The 17,182-nt window shown below is 44.9% G+C and overlaps 1 protein-coding gene across 1 annotated transcript in view; it reads left to right on the top strand.

Annotated features, from left to right (window-relative positions):
• The window catches only part of LOC135513238 (occludin-like), a 55,923-nt gene that overhangs the window by 22,337 nt on the left and 16,404 nt on the right, over positions 1-17,182 (top strand). Inside the window, exon 4 of the mRNA XM_064936065.1 lies at positions 268-425. Coding sequence (XP_064792137.1) covers positions 268-425 — 158 coding nt within the window. The remainder of the gene's footprint in view (positions 1-267; positions 426-17,182) is intronic.

Here is a 17,182-nt window from a genome sequence, read left to right as displayed (position 1 = left end):
GAGGCCTAAAGTTGCTCTACCTTCAAATCTTTCTGAAACAAACTTTGAAACAAAGTCTCAGCCTCTCCTCTATATTACTTTCAAGGTCAAAGACTAGCGTTTTTATTCCAGGTCTTCATCAGAGAGGATGTTAGGTAATGTTATGGTCATGCTAGGAATTTAGCATGAAAACAGTCTCGTGACACAATAGCCACCTCTTTGTTTGTGTTTGTTGGTGTGCTGCTGACAGAGGCCCCTCTCTGCGTGTGTGTTTCCTGGCTGCTTTAGGTGAACAATGTAGAGGACGGACAAAGTACTCAGGGTGCACCTACTGTGGTGCTGTCAGAGAAGTCCGTCCCCCTCAACGCCTCAGCCAATAGCATCATCTCCTACCCGACCAAGGCTGACAGCAGGGTGTACACTGGAGACGCCTACAATGATGACGTGTGAGTAAACAGACGAACAACACCAACTCAGCCCTGTTCCAATGCATCTTTCCTTTCTCTCTTCATCGGTTATATGCTCCCTTTCCTTGAACATACTCAAATCAATTTTATTTGTCACATCCGCCGAATGCTGTGAATGTGCAGGGTTTCACAGTATTTGAGGTAGATGCTGTATGTACATGAAGGCAGGGTTACATGGTATTTGAGGTAGATGCTGTATGTACATGAAGGCAGGGTCATGTGACTAGGCATCTGGATAGATGATAATAAGAGTAAAATAAAGAACCGAGTAGCAGCAGCAAGTGTGTGTGTGTGAGTGTATTGTGTGTGTGTGCATATCTAGTGTGAGTGTATTGTGTGTGAGTGTGTGTGTGTGTGTGTGTGCGTATCTAGTGTGTGTGTGTATTGTGTATTGTGTGTGAGTGAGTGTGAGTGTGTTTGTGTGCGTATGTAGTGTGTATGTATATTGTGTATTGTGTGCGAGTGTGTGTGTGTGTGTGTGTGCGTGTATTGTGTGTGTGTGTATTGTGTGTATTGTGTGTGTGTGTGTGTGTGTGTGTGTGTGTGTGTGTGTGTGTGTGTGTGCGTATCTAGTGTGTGTGTGTGTGTGTGTGTGTGTGCGTATCTAGTGTGTGTGTGAGTGAGTGTGTATCTACAGGGCCTTCAGAAAGTATTCACACCCTTTGACTTATTCCACATTTTGTTGTTTTACAGCCTGAATTGAATATAGATTTTTACGCATCTACACACAATAACCCATAATGCCAAAGTGAGAGAAAAAAACATGTTTTTAGACATTTTAGCAAATGTATTGAAAATTAAATACATAAATATCAAATTTACATAAATTTTCCCACCTTTCACAGAGATTATAGCTGTGAGGGTTTCTGGGTAAGTCTCTAAGTGCTTTTCACACCTGGTTTGTGCAACATTTGCCCATTTCTTTTTTTAATTCTTCCAGTCAAATTGGTTGGTGATCATTGCCAGTCAACCATTTTCAGGTCTTGCCATAGATTTTCTAGTAGATTTAAGTCAAAACTGTAACTCTGCCACTCAGGAACATTCACTGTCTTCTTGGTAAGTAACTCCTGTGTAGATTTGGCCTTGTGTTTTAGGTTATTGTTCTGCTGGAAGGTAAATTAATCTCCCAGTGTCTGGTGGAAAGCATACTGAAGAAGGTTTTCCTCTAGGGGTTTGTCTGTGCTTAGCTCCATTCCGATTCTTTTTAATCCTGAAAAACTCCACGGGCCTTGTTGATTAAAAGCATACCCATAACATGATGCAGACACCACTATGTTTGAATATATGGAGAATGGGGTTTCCCCAAACATACAGTAACACTTTGTATTCAGGACATAAAGTACATTTCTTTGCCACATTTTTTGCAGTATTAATTTAGTGCCTTGTTGGAAACAGGATGCATTTTTGGAATATATCTTTTATTCTGTACAGGCTTCCTTTTTTTCACTCTGCCAATTAGGTTAGTGTTGTGGAGTAACTACAATGTTGTTGATGTAACGGATGTGAAAAAGCTAGCTGAGTTAGCGGTGGTTCCTGCTAAATAGCGTTTCAATCGGTGACGTCACCTGCTCTGAGACCTTGAAGTAGTGGTTCCCCTTGCTCTGCAAGGGCCGCGGCTTTTGTGGAGCGATGGGTAACGATGCTTTGTGGGTGTCAGTTGTTGATGTGTGCAGAGGGTCCCTGGTTCGTGCCCGGGTATGGGCGAGGGGACGGTCTAAAGTTATACTGTTACATTGGTGCCGTGACCCGGATCACTGGTTTCTGCGGAAAAGGAGGAGGTCAAAAGGGGGGTGAGTGGAACGGATGTGAAACGGCTAGCTTAGTTAGCGGTGGTTCGCGCTAAATAGCGTTTCAATCGGGGACGTCACTTGCTCTGAGACCTTGAAGTAGTGGTTCCCCTTGCTCTGCAAGGCCCCCGGCTTTTGTGGAGCGATGGGTAACGATGCTTCGTGGGTGTCAGTTGTTGATGTGTGCAGAGGGTCCCTGGTTCACGCCCGGATATGGGCGAGGGGACGGTCTAAAGTTATACTGTTACATTGATCCATCCTCAGTTTTCTACTATCACAGCCATTAAACCCTGTAACTGTTTTAAAGTCATCCTTGGCCTCATGGTGAAATCCTTGAGCGGTTTCCTTCCTCTCCACCAACTGAGTTAGGAAGGACAGCTGTATCTGTGTAGTGACTGGGTGTATTGATACACCATCCAAAGTGTAATTAATAACTTCACCATGCTCAAAAGTATATTCAATATCTGCTTTTTTAAATATGTTGTACCCATCTACTAATAGGTGTTGTTTGTGAGGCATTGGAAAACCTCCCTGGTTTTTGTGGTTGAATCTGTGTTTGAAATTCACTGCTGATCTGACAGACCTTACAGATAATTGTATGTGTGGGGTTCAGAGAGGAGGTAGTCATTCAAAAATCATGTTAAACACTATTATTGCACACAGAGTGAGTCCATGCAACTTATTATGTGACTTGTTTAAGTACATTTTTAGACCTGAACTTATTTAGGCTTGCTATAACAAAGGTGTTGTATACTTATTGACTCAAGACATTTCAGCTTTTAATTAATTAATTAATTTGTAAAAATGTATAATTATTTTGTCCACTTTGACATTATGGGTTATTGTGTGTAGGCCAGTGACAACAACACATCTGAATTCAGCCTGTAAAGTCAAGGGGTGTGAATACTCTCTGAAGGCAAAACACGTCCAAAACATCAGGAACACCTGCTCTTTCCATGATATCGACTGACCAGGTGAATCCAGGTGAATCCAGGTGAAACCAGGTGAATCCAGGTGAAACCAGGTGAATCCAGGTGAATCCAGGTGAAACCAGGTGAATCCAGGTGAATTCAGGTGAATCCAGGTGAATCCAGGTGAATCCAGGTGAAACCAGGTGAATCCAGGTGAATCCAGGTGAAACCAGGTGAATCCAGGTGAAACCAGGTGAATCCAGGTGAACGTTATGATCCCTTATTGATGTCACCAATCCACTTAAGTCTGTGTAGATGAAATACAGGAGAACTGTTAAAGAGGGATTTTTAAGCCGTCTCGGCAATTGAGACACGGGGCTCCATTTCAACAAACCTAACGTCAACCTGAATCTAAGCGCTAGGCGGTAGCGCTATGGTTTCGGGGGTATGTCAGAAATATTTGTTCTGTTTTCACAAGCACAATTATCGGCGCAGTTGCTGGCGTTGACGCGAAAGGGCCGGGTTTTTGATGAATTAACAAGCTGTGGGTGTGTCAAGTCGTGGCCCTACACTGGCCAATCAGAACGTACTCCATGACTGAATATGTGGTTGTTTCAAGTCGTGTATTTACGGTCTTTTATGGACTGCCTTGGAATCAACTCCAATTCCATTGTTAGTCCATTATAGTTTGTTTAACTGTTACAGAAAGAGAATAACAAAATTCAGATTTGTCCCATCTATTCTAAATATGTTAACTTGAACCTGTTTGCGGTCCACATTGTTCTAAGTAATTGCATGTCTTCAATGTTAAAATACAGTATGTAGTGTACATAACATTCACACTGATATAGGGGCTAGGCCTGCTGTAAACACAGTATGTAGTGTACATAGCATTCACACTGATATAGGGGCCACAGATGTCCTCACCATAAAACCAGGACAGTGAATCATTCTAATACGTTTGGTTTTAATAAAATGAAATGAAAAACAAGCTCGTTTTTTCAGTAAATACATGTCAAATGTAATGATATAATAAAATTTCCAGGATAAAGAAGAAACAAGATGCATTGCTGTTGAACCAGCCTGTTGTAGTAGAACTAGGGAAAGTAAGGGCAGCCTACGGAGGGCTTGGGTTTAAAAAAATATGAAACAGAAAACAAACAATTGTTACAGGAAAATAACCTCTAAATACGAGGTTCACCGGTATTCACTGAGGCTCTCATCTCTTGTTTCATGATGGACATGGACACATGTAGACTACAGTGGTGGGCCGTCAAGGGCCAGCAAGGCCTTCTCTGCTGGCCTAAACATCATCAGAATATGTATATTTTTTAAATATATTTTCCCACAAATATGTATTAAATTATTCCCCAGAGTAAGTTATACTCTTCATTTCATAGCTTTCCTCTTGGTTGCACTGCTTCCAGCCCCAGGTTGAGATTTGGAGGGCTGGTCTTTATGTTAGATCTTTTATCCAATCATATTCAGCCATCATGTGTTGCCAGGGGTCTAAAATCTGCCCTCAGGCCTTCAGAATCAACATTGCGGGTGCTTGTAGCTTAAAGTGGATGGAAATGAAACTTTAGTGTCAACCAATCAGCTTTAGAGTTGGCTATTGTACATCTGCTGGCTGGCTCCAGTGTTACACAGGAGCCAGCTAACAGGCGTAGTGCGTGCTCGTCTTTTGGTTGGATTACCAATATTGAGAGGCAGGTCCTATGGGCAGGTATATGCAGAACCTTAGAACTAGGAAACTCAATTTGATAAACAAATGAATTTGCGTACTACTAAGCTGTTTTTTCAACCCACAATGGTGGAAGGAGGAGAAGATATCGATCTGGTCGAGGATATAATTATAACGCCATTCTCAAGACGAACTTTTCAAGAAAAGTTAGACATTGTAAGGAGAGGCCGCACAAGGAGACCCTCGCACATACTACCAACAACTCCACAGCAATATTCTGGACAACATTCTTTGCCAGATACGAAACAGGTTTCAAGACCACGAAAAATTAATGTTTCTCTCCCTCCTGGACCCCCAGCACTTTCAGACCTACCAGAAGAAATTCCCGCTAACAGCCTTCTCCAACTTAACAGAGAGTTACGGAACACTGTTCCACCTATCCAAGCTAAAAACAGAACTGACTGTAATGTATGCTATGACTGATTTTGAAGGGAAAAGTCCCTCTAATTTCCTTGATTTCATTAAGCAGAAAAATCTGAATGAGGACATGGGGCAACTTTACACATTGGCATGTGTGACAGTGACTATCCCTGTGTCCACGGCTTCTGTCGAGCGGTCATTCTCGGCCTTAAAGCGAATCAAAACGTATTCCAGAAATGCTACTGGACAGACTCGGCTTTCAGCATTAGCCTCCATGTCGATAGAAAAGGACTTATTGGTGGAACTAAAACGCACAGATAGACTGTACAACAGAGTCATTGAAGTCTTCTTGAGGAAAGAAAGGAGGAAGGATTTTGTGTTCAAATAATCAGTCTTTGGTGAGTAGGCATACAATGCATTTTATTTTTTTATTAAATGTGTATGTATGTTTCGCATTTTATTTTGTTAATATTAAATAGCCTGTATATTAACTAAATAAAATGGCAAATAGCCTATGTTGCAAATTATTTGTTTTCTTTCTTTTATTTTCAGTGAATAGTTATGTCTTTATCATCACGGTGAAACTGCTTTGGGTGCGACAATGCGCTGTTTAGTGAACACAATGTATTTTTTTGGGGGGGGGGGACTTAAAGCTCAAAGTTTGTGGACCAGAAATGGATAGAAGAAGAATATTAATATAACTCTGTTGCACTCGACTATGTTCTTGTCTATTAGTTAAACTGTACTGTATTGTACTCTTCACCCGGCAATTCTCTGAATAAAAATGTCAATTTCAAGGTGACGCAACGCCTGGTTATACTGCCTTTCTGTCTAAATGTATAGTGTATAGAGCCATGGCATCATAATGATGGTAATAAGAGGTGGATTGATTCGGGTGAGACTGTGTAGGACCTCACTGAAGGCCCAGGCCACAGGCCCACGGCACGCTACTGGTAGACTACATCATGGAGGGGGTTTTAGACACGTCCAAAACGGGAGCTGCACGGCTTAAGTTATGTAGGCCTGCCTACAATCAGTGGTGTAAAGTACTTCAGTAAAGATACTTCAACTAAAGTAGTTTTTTGGGGGGTGTCTGTAATTTACTTCACTATTTATATTTGACAACTTTTACTTCACTACATTCCTAAGGAAAATAATGTACTTTTTATTCCATACATTTTCCCTGACACCCAAAACTAGGCAAACGAGGCAAGTCATTACATTTTTTGATTGGTTAGCAGGACAGGAAAATGGTCAAATTCACACACTTATTAAGAGAACATCCCTGGTCATTTCTATTGCCTCTGATCTAGCGGACACACGAAGCAGAGAACTTCCCTGGTCATTTCTATTGCCTCTGATCTAGCGGACACACGAAGCAGAGAACTTCCCTGGTCTTTTCTATTGCCTCTGATCTAGCGGACACACGAAGCAGAGAACATCCCTGGTCATTTCTATTGCCTCTGATCTAGCGGACACACGAAGCAGAGAACATCCCTGGTCATTTCTATTGCCTCTGATCTAGCGGACACACGAAGCAGAGAACATCCCTGGTCATTTCTATTGCCTCTGATCTAGCGGACACACGAAGCAGAGAACATCCCTGGTCATTTCTATTGCCTCTGATCTAGCGGACACACGAAGCAGAGAACTTCCCTGGTCATTTCTATTGCCTCTGATCTAGCGGACACACGAAGCAGAGAACTTCCCTGGTCATTTCTATTGCCTCTGATCTAGCGGACACACGAAGCAGAGAACTTCCCTGGTCATTTCTATTGCCTCTGATCTAGCGGACACGCGAAGCAGAGAACTTCCCTGGTCATTTCTATTGCCTCTGATCTAGCGGACACACGAAGCAGAGAACTTCCCTGGTCATTTCTATTGCCTCTGATCTAGCGGACACGCGAAGCAGAGAACTTCCCTGGTCATTTCTATTGCCTCTGATCTAGCGGACACGCGAAGCAGAGAACTTCCCTGGTCATTTCTATTGCCTCTGATCTAGCGGACACACGAAGCAGAGAACTTCTCTGGTCATTTCTATTGCCTCTGATCTAGCGGACACACGAAGCAGAGAACTTCCCTGGTCATTTCTATTGCCTCTGGTCTAGCGGACACACGAAGCAGAGAACATCCCTGGTCATTTCTATTGCCTCTGATCTAGCGGACACGCGAAGCAGAGAACTTCCCTGGTCATTTCTATTGCCTCTGATCTAGCGGACACGCGAAGCAGAGAACTTCCCTGGTCATTTCTATTGCCTCTGATCTAGCGGACACGCGAAGCAGAGAACTTCCCTGGTCATTTCTATTGCCTCTGATCTAGCGGACACGCGAAGCAGAGAATATCCCTGGTCATTTCTATTGCCTCTGATCTAGCGGACACGCGAAGCAGAGAACATCCCTGGTCATTTCTATTGCCTCTGATCTAGCGGACACGCGAAGCAGAGAACTTCCCTGGTCATTTCTATTGCCTCTGATCTAGCAAACACGCGACGCAGAGAACTTCCATGGTCATTTCTATTGCCTCTGATCTAGCGGACACACGAAGCAGAGAACTTCCCTGGTCATTTCTATTGCCTCTGATCTAGCGGACACGCGAAGCAGAGAACTTCCCTGGTCATTTCTATTGCCTCTGATCTAGCGGACACACGAAGCAGAGAACTTCCCTGGTCATTTCTATTGCCTCTGATCTAGCGGACACGCGAAGCAGAGAACTTCCCTGGTCATTTCTATTGCCTCTGATCTAGCGGACACACGAAGCAGAGAACTTCCCTGGTCATTTCTATTGCCTCTGATCTAGCAAACACGCCACGCAGAGAACTTCCCTGGTCATTTCTATTGCCTCTGATCTAGCGGACACGCGAAGCAGAGAACTTCCCTGGTCATTTCTATTGCCTCTGATCTAGCGGACACACGAAGCAGAGAACTTCCCTGGTCATTTCTATTGCCTCTGATCTAGCGGACACGCGAAGCAGAGAACTTCCCTGGTCATTTCTATTGCCTCTGATCTAGCGGACACGCGAAGCAGAGAACTTCCCTGGTCATTTCTATTGCCTCTGATCTAGCGGACACACGAAGCAGAGAACTTCTCTGGTCATTTCTATTGCCTCTGATCTAGCGGACACACGAAGCAGAGAACTTCCCTGGTCATTTCTATTGCCTCTGGTCTAGCGGACACACGAAGCAGAGAACATCCCTGGTCATTTCTATTGCCTCTGATCTAGCGGACACGCGAAGCAGAGAACTTCCCTGGTCATTTCTATTGCCTCTGATCTAGCGGACACGCGAAGCAGAGAACTTCCCTGGTCATTTCTATTGCCTCTGATCTAGCGGACACGCGAAGCAGAGAACTTCCCTGGTCATTTCTATTGCCTCTGATCTAGCGGACACGCGAAGCAGAGAATATCCCTGGTCATTTCTATTGCCTCTGATCTAGCGGACACGCGAAGCAGAGAACATCCCTGGTCATTTCTATTGCCTCTGATCTAGCGGACACGCGAAGCAGAGAACTTCCCTGGTCATTTCTATTGCCTCTGATCTAGCAAACACGCGACACAGAGAACTTCCATGGTCATTTCTATTGCCTCTGATCTAGCGGACACACGAAGCAGAGAACTTCCCTGGTCATTTCTATTGCCTCTGATCTAGCGGACACGCGAAGCAGAGAACTTCCCTGGTCATTTCTATTGCCTCTGATCTAGCGGACACACGAAGCAGAGAACTTCCCTGGTCATTTCTATTGCCTCTGATCTAGCGGACACGCGAAGCAGAGAACTTCCCTGGTCATTTCTATTGCCTCTGATCTAGCGGACACACGAAGCAGAGAACTTCCCTGGTCATTTCTATTGCCTCTGATCTAGCAAACACGCCACGCAGAGAACTTCCCTGGTCATTTCTATTGCCTCTGATCTAGCGGACACACGAAGCAGAGAACTTCCCTGGTCATTTCTATTGCCTCTGATCTAGCGGACACGCGAAGCAGAGAACTTCCCTGGTCATTTCTATTGCCTCTGATCTAGCGGACACACGAAGCAGAGAACTTCCCTGGTCATTTCTATTGCCTCTGATCTAGCGGACACGCGAAGCAGAGAACTTCCCTGGTCATTTCTATTGCCTCTGATCTAGCGGACACACGAAGCAGAGAACTTCCCTGGTCATTTCTATTGCCTCTGATCTAGCGGACACGCGAAGCAGAGAACTTCCCTGGTCATTTCTATTGCCTCTGATCTAGCGGACACGCGAAGCAGAGAACTTCCCTTATCATTTCTATTGTCTCTGATCTAGCGGACACACGAAGCAGAGAACTTCCCTCGTCCTCCCTACTACCTCTGATCTGGCAGATCTATAATGTTGGAGCGTGCCCCTGGCTATCTGTAAATAAAATTAAAATGTAAAAAAAAGTTGCCGTCTGGTTGGCTTAATATAAGGAATTTTAAATGATTTATACTTTTACTTTTAATACTTAAGTATATTTTAGCAATTACATTTACTTTTGATACTTAGGTATATTTAAAACCAAAACGTTTCAGACTTTTACTCAAGTAGTATTTTACTGGGTCATTTTTACTTGAGTCATTTTCTATTAAGGTATCTTAACTTTTCCTCAAGTATGACTTCAGGGTACTTTTACAACCACTGCCTACAATACATAGATAAAAAGGTAATGTCAGCTCGCTGTTTTGCTCCTCTCAAACGTTATGTTTTAATAAAGCTTTGGTGATTTAAGATTTATCTGCAAGCAGCCTCACGAGCCAAACACTTAATCAACGGTTTTGACTAACCTACTTGATTACATTGGGCAGGACAAACAAGAAAACAGAAAACAGAGGGGAAGCTACGCTTGGTTTTTAGTCAAATAAAACAAAATGCGGGGGAAAAAATGACTGTTTGTCTCTAAATACAAAGTATAAAGGCACCCAAAGCACATCTAGTTCCAAGCGCACAGCTGAATAGGCTACGTTTCCTCCGTCGAAATTCATGCCATAACCAACAGCCTGACCACTAAAACCAGCTTTTGGTTGGTCTTATATGTCCCTACCAGCGCTGCCTGAAATTAGCATTTTGGATCATGTTTTTAAGGACAAATATTTCCAACCCCTCCCATCTGAGCGCAAGCGTGCTGATTGTTAGAAAGGTAAATTACGGAACCTGGTGTTAGGGCTGGAAAATGCTAGTGTACCAGTTTTTACATGACGAAATTGCAAACTAACGTGCGTTCCGTATTTTGAAAGTTACACATCTAGAAAACATGATTGCTGACAAGTGAAACATTTTTGGACAATGTCAACAATGGACTAATGAAACAAATACCAAAATATAGTTTTTGAGTGGAATTTTCCTTGAACGCCAGCCCAGAAAAGATGGATTGTGTATGTGTTCCATTCGGAGGGTGTATGGGCAAGACAAAATAATGAAATGCATTTGAATGGGATATGGTAGTAGGTGCCAGGCACACCGGTTTGAGTCAGGAACTGCAATGCTACTGGGTTTTTCACGCTCAACAGTTTCCTGTGTGTATCAAGATTATTATTATTATTTATTTTTTATTTGACCTTTATTTAACTAGGAAACCCGGACGACGCTGGACCAATTGTGCACCGCCCTATGGGACTCCTGATCACAGCCGGTTGTGATACAGCCCAGGATTGAACCAGGGTCTGTAGGGACGCCTCTCGCACTGAGATGCAGTGCCTTACACGCTAGACCCACTTCAATTTGCTTACCGCCCCAATAGGTCCACAGTCAACACAATCGCAATCACACTGCACACTGCCCTAACCCATCTGGACAAGAGCAATACCTATGTAAGAATGCTGTTCATCAATTACAGCTCAGCACTTAACACCATAGTACCCTCCAAATTCGTCATTAAGCTCGAGACTCTGGGTCTCAACCCCGCCCTGTGCAACTGGGTCCTGGACTTTCTGACGTGCCGCCCCCAGGTGGTGAAGGTAGGAAACATCTCCACTCCGCAGATCCTCAACACTGGGGCCCCTCAAGGGTGCGTTCTCAGCCCTCTCCTGTACTCCCTGTTCACCCATGACTGCGTGGCCATGCACGCCTCCAACTCAATCATCAAGTTTGCAGACGACACTACAGTGGTAGGCTTGATTACCAACAATGGCGAGACGGCCTACAGGGCGGAGACGAGGGCCCTCGGAGTGTGGTGTCAGGAAAATAACCTCACACTCAACAAAACAAAGGAGATGATCGTGAACAGCAGAGGGAGCGCACCCCCTATCCACATCGACGGCATAGTAGTGGAGAAGGTGGAATGTTTTAAGTTCCTCGGCGTACACATCAGACAAACTGAAATGGTCCACCCACACAGACAGTGTGGTGAAGAAGGTGCAACAGCGCCTCTTCAACCTCAGGAGGCTGAAGAAATTTGGCTTGTCACCAAAAACACTCACAAACTTTTACAGATGCTCAATCGAGAGCATCCTGTCGGTCTGTATCACCGCCTGGTACGGCAACTGCTCCGCCCACAACTGCAAGGCTCTCCAGAGGGTAGTGAGGTCTGCACAATGGCCCACCACCCAAAGGACATCCAGTCAACTTGACAGAACTGTGTGAATCATTGAAGTCAATATGGGCCAGCATCCCTGTAGAATGCTTTTGACACTTTTGTTGAGTTCATGCCGGGACAAATTGAGGCTGTTTTGAGGGCAAAAGGTTGTGCAACTCAATAGTAGGAAGGCATATCCTAATGTTTTGTACACTCAATGTATAGTCTTGCGAGTGTGCAAAAAGTCAGTGCAAGATAGGGTCAATGCAGATAGTCCGGCTAACCGTTTAATCAACTTTTTAGCAGTCTTATGGCTATCTAGCAGTCTTATGGCTTGGGGGTAGAAGCTCGCTGAGCCTGCTTGTCCGAGAGCCGATGCTCCCGTGCCGTTTGCCGGACGGTAGCAGAGTAAACAGACTATGGCGTGGGTGGCTGGAGTCTTGATGTAGAAGACCTGGAACATATCCCAGTCTTTAGTAGCAAAACAGTCTTGTAGCCTCACGTCCGCTTCATTAGACCACTTCCGTATTTAGCGCATCACTGGTACTTCCTGTTGGAGCTTTTGTTTGTAAACAGGAAGCAGGAGAATAGAGTCATGGTCAGTTTTGCATCAAGAAGGACAAGGGAGGACCTTTTATGCATTTCTCTGGGTAGAATAAAAGTGCTCTAGAGTTTTAGCACCTCTGGTTGGTCGAAGTGAGGTAGACGTGAGGTATACGTGTTGGCAGACGTGTTGGCAGACATGTTGGTAGACGTGTTGGTAGACGTGTTGGTAGACGTGTTGGTAGAAGTGAGGTAAAAGTGAGGCAGACGTGTTGGCAGACGTGTTGGCAGACGTGTTGGTAGACGTGTTGATAGAAGTGAGGTAGACATGTTGGTAGAAGTGAGGTAGACGTGTTGATAGACGTGTTGGTAAAAGTGAGGTAGACGTGTTGGTAGACGTGTTGGTAGAAGTGAGGTAGACGTGTTGGTAGAAGTGAGGTAGACGTGTTGGTAGACGTGTTGGTAGAAGTGAGGTAGACGTGTTGGTAGAAGTGAGGTAGACGTGTTGGTAGAAGTGAGGTAGACGTGTTGGTAGACGTGTTGGTAGACGTGTTGGTAGAAGTGAGGTAGACGTGTTGGTAGAAGTGAGGTAGACGTGTTGGTAGAAGTGAGGTAGACGTGTTGATAGACGTGTTGGTAAAAGTGAGGTAGACATGTTGGTAGAAGTGAGGTAGACTTGGTAGACGTGTTGGTAGAAGTGAGGTAGACGTGTTGGTAGAAGTGAGGTAGACGTGTTGGTAGAAGTGAGGTAGACGTGTTGGTAGACGTGTTGGTAGACGTGTTGGTAGAAGTGAGGTAGACGTGTTGGTAGAAGTGAGATAGACGTGTTGGTAGAAGTGAGGTAGACGTGTTGGTAGAAGTGAGGTAGACGTGTTGGTAGAAGTGAGGTAGACGTGTTGATAGACGTGTTGGTAGAAGTGAGGTAGACTTGTTGATAGACTTGTTGGTAGAAGTGAGGGAGACGTGTTGGTAGACGTGAGGGAGACATGTTGGTAGACGTGAGGGAGACGTGTTGGTAGAAGTGAGGTAGACGTGTTGGTAGAAGTGAGGTAGACTTGTTGATAGACGTGTTGGTAAAAGTGAGGTAGATGTGTTGGTAGAAGTGAGGTAGACTTGGTAGAAGTGATGTAGACTTGTTGATAGACGTGTTGGTAAAAGTGAGGTAGACGTGCTGGTAAAAGTGAGGTAGACGTGTTGGTAGACGTGTTGGTAGACGTGAGGGAGACGTGTTGGTAGAAGTGAGGTAGGCGTGTTGGTAGGCGTGAGGTAGACGTGTTGGGAGAAGTGAGGTAGATGTGTTGGTAGACGTGTTGGTTGATGTGTTGGTAAAAGTGAGGTAGATGTGAGGTAGACGTGTTGGTAGACGTGTTGGTAGACGTGTTGGTAGAAGTGAGGTAGACGTGTTGGTAGACGTGTTGGTAGAAGTGAGGTAGACGCGTTGGTAGAAGTGAAGTAGACTTGTTGATAGACGTGTTGGTAAAAGTGAGGTAGATGTGTTGGTAGAAGTGAGGTAGACGCGTTGGTAGAAGTGAGGTAGACTTGTTGATAGACGTGTTGGTAAAAGTGAGGTAGACGTGTTGGTAGAAGTGAGGTAGATGTGTTGGTAGACGTGTTGGTAGAAGTGAGGTAGACGTGTTGGTAGAAGTGAGGTAGACGTGTTGGTAGAAGTGAGGTAGACGTGTTGGGAGAAGTGAGGTAGATGTGTTGGTAGACGTGTTGGTTGATGTGTTGGTAAAAGTGAGGTAGATGTGTTGGTAGACGTGTTGGTAGAAGTGAGGTAGACGTGTTGGTAGACGTGTTGGTAGACGTGTTGGTAGAAGTGAGGTAGACGCGTTGGTAGAAGTGAGGTAGACTTGTTGATAGACGTGTTGGTAAAAGTGAGGTAGATGTGTTGGTAGACGTGAGGTAGACGTGTTGGTAGACGTGTTGGTTGATGTGTTGGTAAAAGTGAGGTAGATGTGAGGTAGACGTGTTGGTAGAAGTGAGGTAGACATGTTGGTAGAAGTGAGGTAGACTTGTTGGTAGACGTGTTGGTTGATGTGTTGGTAAAAGTGAGGTAGAAGTGAGGTAGACGTGTTGGGAGAAGTGAGGTAGACCTGTTGGTAGACGTGTTGGTTGATGTGTTGGTAAAAGTGAGCTAGAAGTGAGGTAGACGTGTTGGTAGAAGTGAGGTAGACGTGTTGGTAGAAGTGAGGTAGACGTGTTGGTAGACGTGTTGGTAGAAGTGAGGTAGACTTGTTGGTAGAAGTGAGGTAGACGTGTTGGTAGAAGTGAGGTAGACTTGTTGGTAGAAGTGAGGTAGACTTGTTGGTAGACGTGTTGGTAGAAGTGAGGTAGAAGTGAGGTAAAAGTGAGGCAGACGTGTTGGCAGACGTGTTGGCAGACGTGTTGGTAGACGTGTTGATAGAAGTGAGGTAGACATGTTGGTAGAAGTGAGGTAGACGTGTTGATAGACGTGTTGGTAAAAGTGAGGTAGACGTGTTGGTAGACGTGTTGGTAGAAGTGAGGTAGACGTGTTGGTAGAAGTGAGGTAGACGTGTTGGTAGACGTGTTGGTAGAAGTGAGGTAGACGTGTTGGTAGAAGTGAGGTAGACGTGTTGGTAGAAGTGAGGTAGACGTGTTGGTAGACGTGTTGGTAGACGTGTTGGTAGAAGTGAGGTAGACGTGTTGGTAGAAGTGAGGTAGACGTGTTGGTAGAAGTGAGGTAGACGTGTTGATAGACGTGTTGGTAAAAGTGAGGTAGACATGTTGGTAGAAGTGAGGTAGACTTGGTAGACGTGTTGGTAGAAGTGAGGTAGACGTGTTGGTAGAAGTGAGGTAGACGTGTTGGTAGAAGTGAGGTAGACGTGTTGGTAGACGTGTTGGTAGACGTGTTGGTAGAAGTGAGGTAGACGTGTTGGTAGAAGTGAGATAGACGTGTTGGTAGAAGTGAGGTAGACGTGTTGGTAGAAGTGAGGTAGACGTGTTGGTAGAAGTGAGGTAGACGTGTTGATAGACGTGTTGGTAGAAGTGAGGTAGACTTGTTGATAGACTTGTTGGTAGAAGTGAGGGAGACGTGTTGGTAGACATGAGGGAGACGTGTTGGTAGACGTGAGGGAGACGTGTTGGTAGAAGTGAGGTAGACGTGTTGGTAGAAGTGAGGTAGACTTGTTGATAGACGTGTTGGTAGAAGTGAGGTAGACGGGTTGGTAGACGTGAGGGAGACGTGTTGGTAGACGTGAGGGAGACGTGTTGGTAGAAGTGAGGTAGACGTGTTGATAGAAGTGAGGTAGACTTGTTGATAGACGTGTTGGTAGAAGTGAGGTAGACTTGTTGATAGACGTGTTGGTAGAAGTGAGGTAGACGTGTTGGTAGACGTGAGGGAGACATGTTGGTAGACGTGAGGGAGACGTGTTGGTAGAAGTGAGGTAGACGTGTTGGTAGAAGTGAGGTAGACTTGTTGATAGACGTGTTGGTAAAAGTGAGGTAGATGTGTTGGTAGAAGTGAGGTAGACGTGTTGGTAGAAGTGATGTAGACTTGTTGATAGACGTGTTGGTAAAAGTGAGGTAGACGTGCTGGTAAAAGTGAGGTAGACGTGTTGGTAGACGTGTTGGTAGACGTGAGGGAGACGTGTTGGTAGAAGTGAGGTAGACGTGTTGGTAGACGTGAGGTAGACGTGTTGGGAGAAGTGAGGTAGATGTGTTGGTAGACGTGTTGGTTGATGTGTTGGTAAAAGTGAGGTAGATGTGAGGTAGACGTGTTGGTAGACGTGTTGGTAGACGTGTTGGTAGAAGTGAGGTAGACGTGTTGGTAGACGTGTTGGTAGAAGTGAGGTAGACGCGTTGGTAGAAGTGAAGTAGACTTGTTGATAGACGTGTTGGTAAAAGTGAGGTAGATGTGTTGGTAGAAGTGAGGTAGACGCGTTGGTAGAAGTGAGGTAGACTTGTTGATAGACGTGTTGGTAAAAGTGAGGTAGACGTGTTGGTAGAAGTGAGGTAGATGTGTTGGTAGACGTGTTGGTAGAAGTGAGGTAGACGTGTTGGTAGAAGTGAGGTAGACGTGTTGGTAGAAGTGAGGTAGACGTGTTGGGAGAAGTGAGGTAGATGTGTTGGTAGACGTGTTGGTTGATGTGTTGGTAAAAGTGAGGTAGATGTGTTGGTAGACGTGTTGGTAGACGTGTTGGTAGAAGTGAGGTAGACGTGTTGGTAGACGTGTTGGTAGACGTGTTGGTAGAAGTGAGGTAGACGCGTTGGTAGAAGTGAGGTAGACTTGTTGATAGACGTGTTGGTAAAAGTGAGGTAGATGTGTTGGTAGACGTGAGGTAGACGTGTTGGTAGACGTGTTGGTTGATGTGTTGGTAAAAGTGAGGTAGATGTGAGGTAGACGTGTTGGTAGAAGTGAGGTAGACATGTTGGTAGAAGTGAGGTAGACTTGTTGGTAGACGTGTTGGTTGATGTGTTGGTAAAAGTGAGGTAGAAGTGAGGTAGACGTGTTGGGAGAAGTGAGGTAGACCTGTTGGTAGACGTGTTGGTTGATGTGTTGGTAAAAGTGAGCTAGAAGTGAGGTAGACGTGTTGGTAGAAGTGAGGTAGACGTGTTGGTAGAAGTGAGGTAGACGTGTTGGTAGACGTGTTGGTAGAAGTGAGGTAGACTTGTTGGTAGAAGTGAGGTAGACGTGTTGGTAGAAGTGAGGTAGACTTGTTGGTAGACGTGTTGGTAAAAGTGAGGGAGACGTGTTGGTAGATGTGTTGGTAGACGTGTTGGTAGACACACCCCTCCCCCATTGGACTTTCCGGAGGCCGTCTTCGTCTGATCGTGTCGCTGCATGGAGAAACCACTGAGTTCTACGTACATATCAAATCTAATTTTATTTGTCACATATGGGTGTTTAGCATGTTATTGCAGGT

Source organism: Oncorhynchus masou, chromosome 24, assembly GCF_036934945.1.
Source record: "Oncorhynchus masou masou isolate Uvic2021 chromosome 24, UVic_Omas_1.1, whole genome shotgun sequence".
NCBI classification, from domain to species: Eukaryota; Metazoa; Chordata; class Actinopteri; order Salmoniformes; family Salmonidae; genus Oncorhynchus; species Oncorhynchus masou.
The sequence above is the reverse complement of the archived record's forward strand: the minus strand, read 5'-3'. Positions and strand labels throughout refer to the sequence as shown.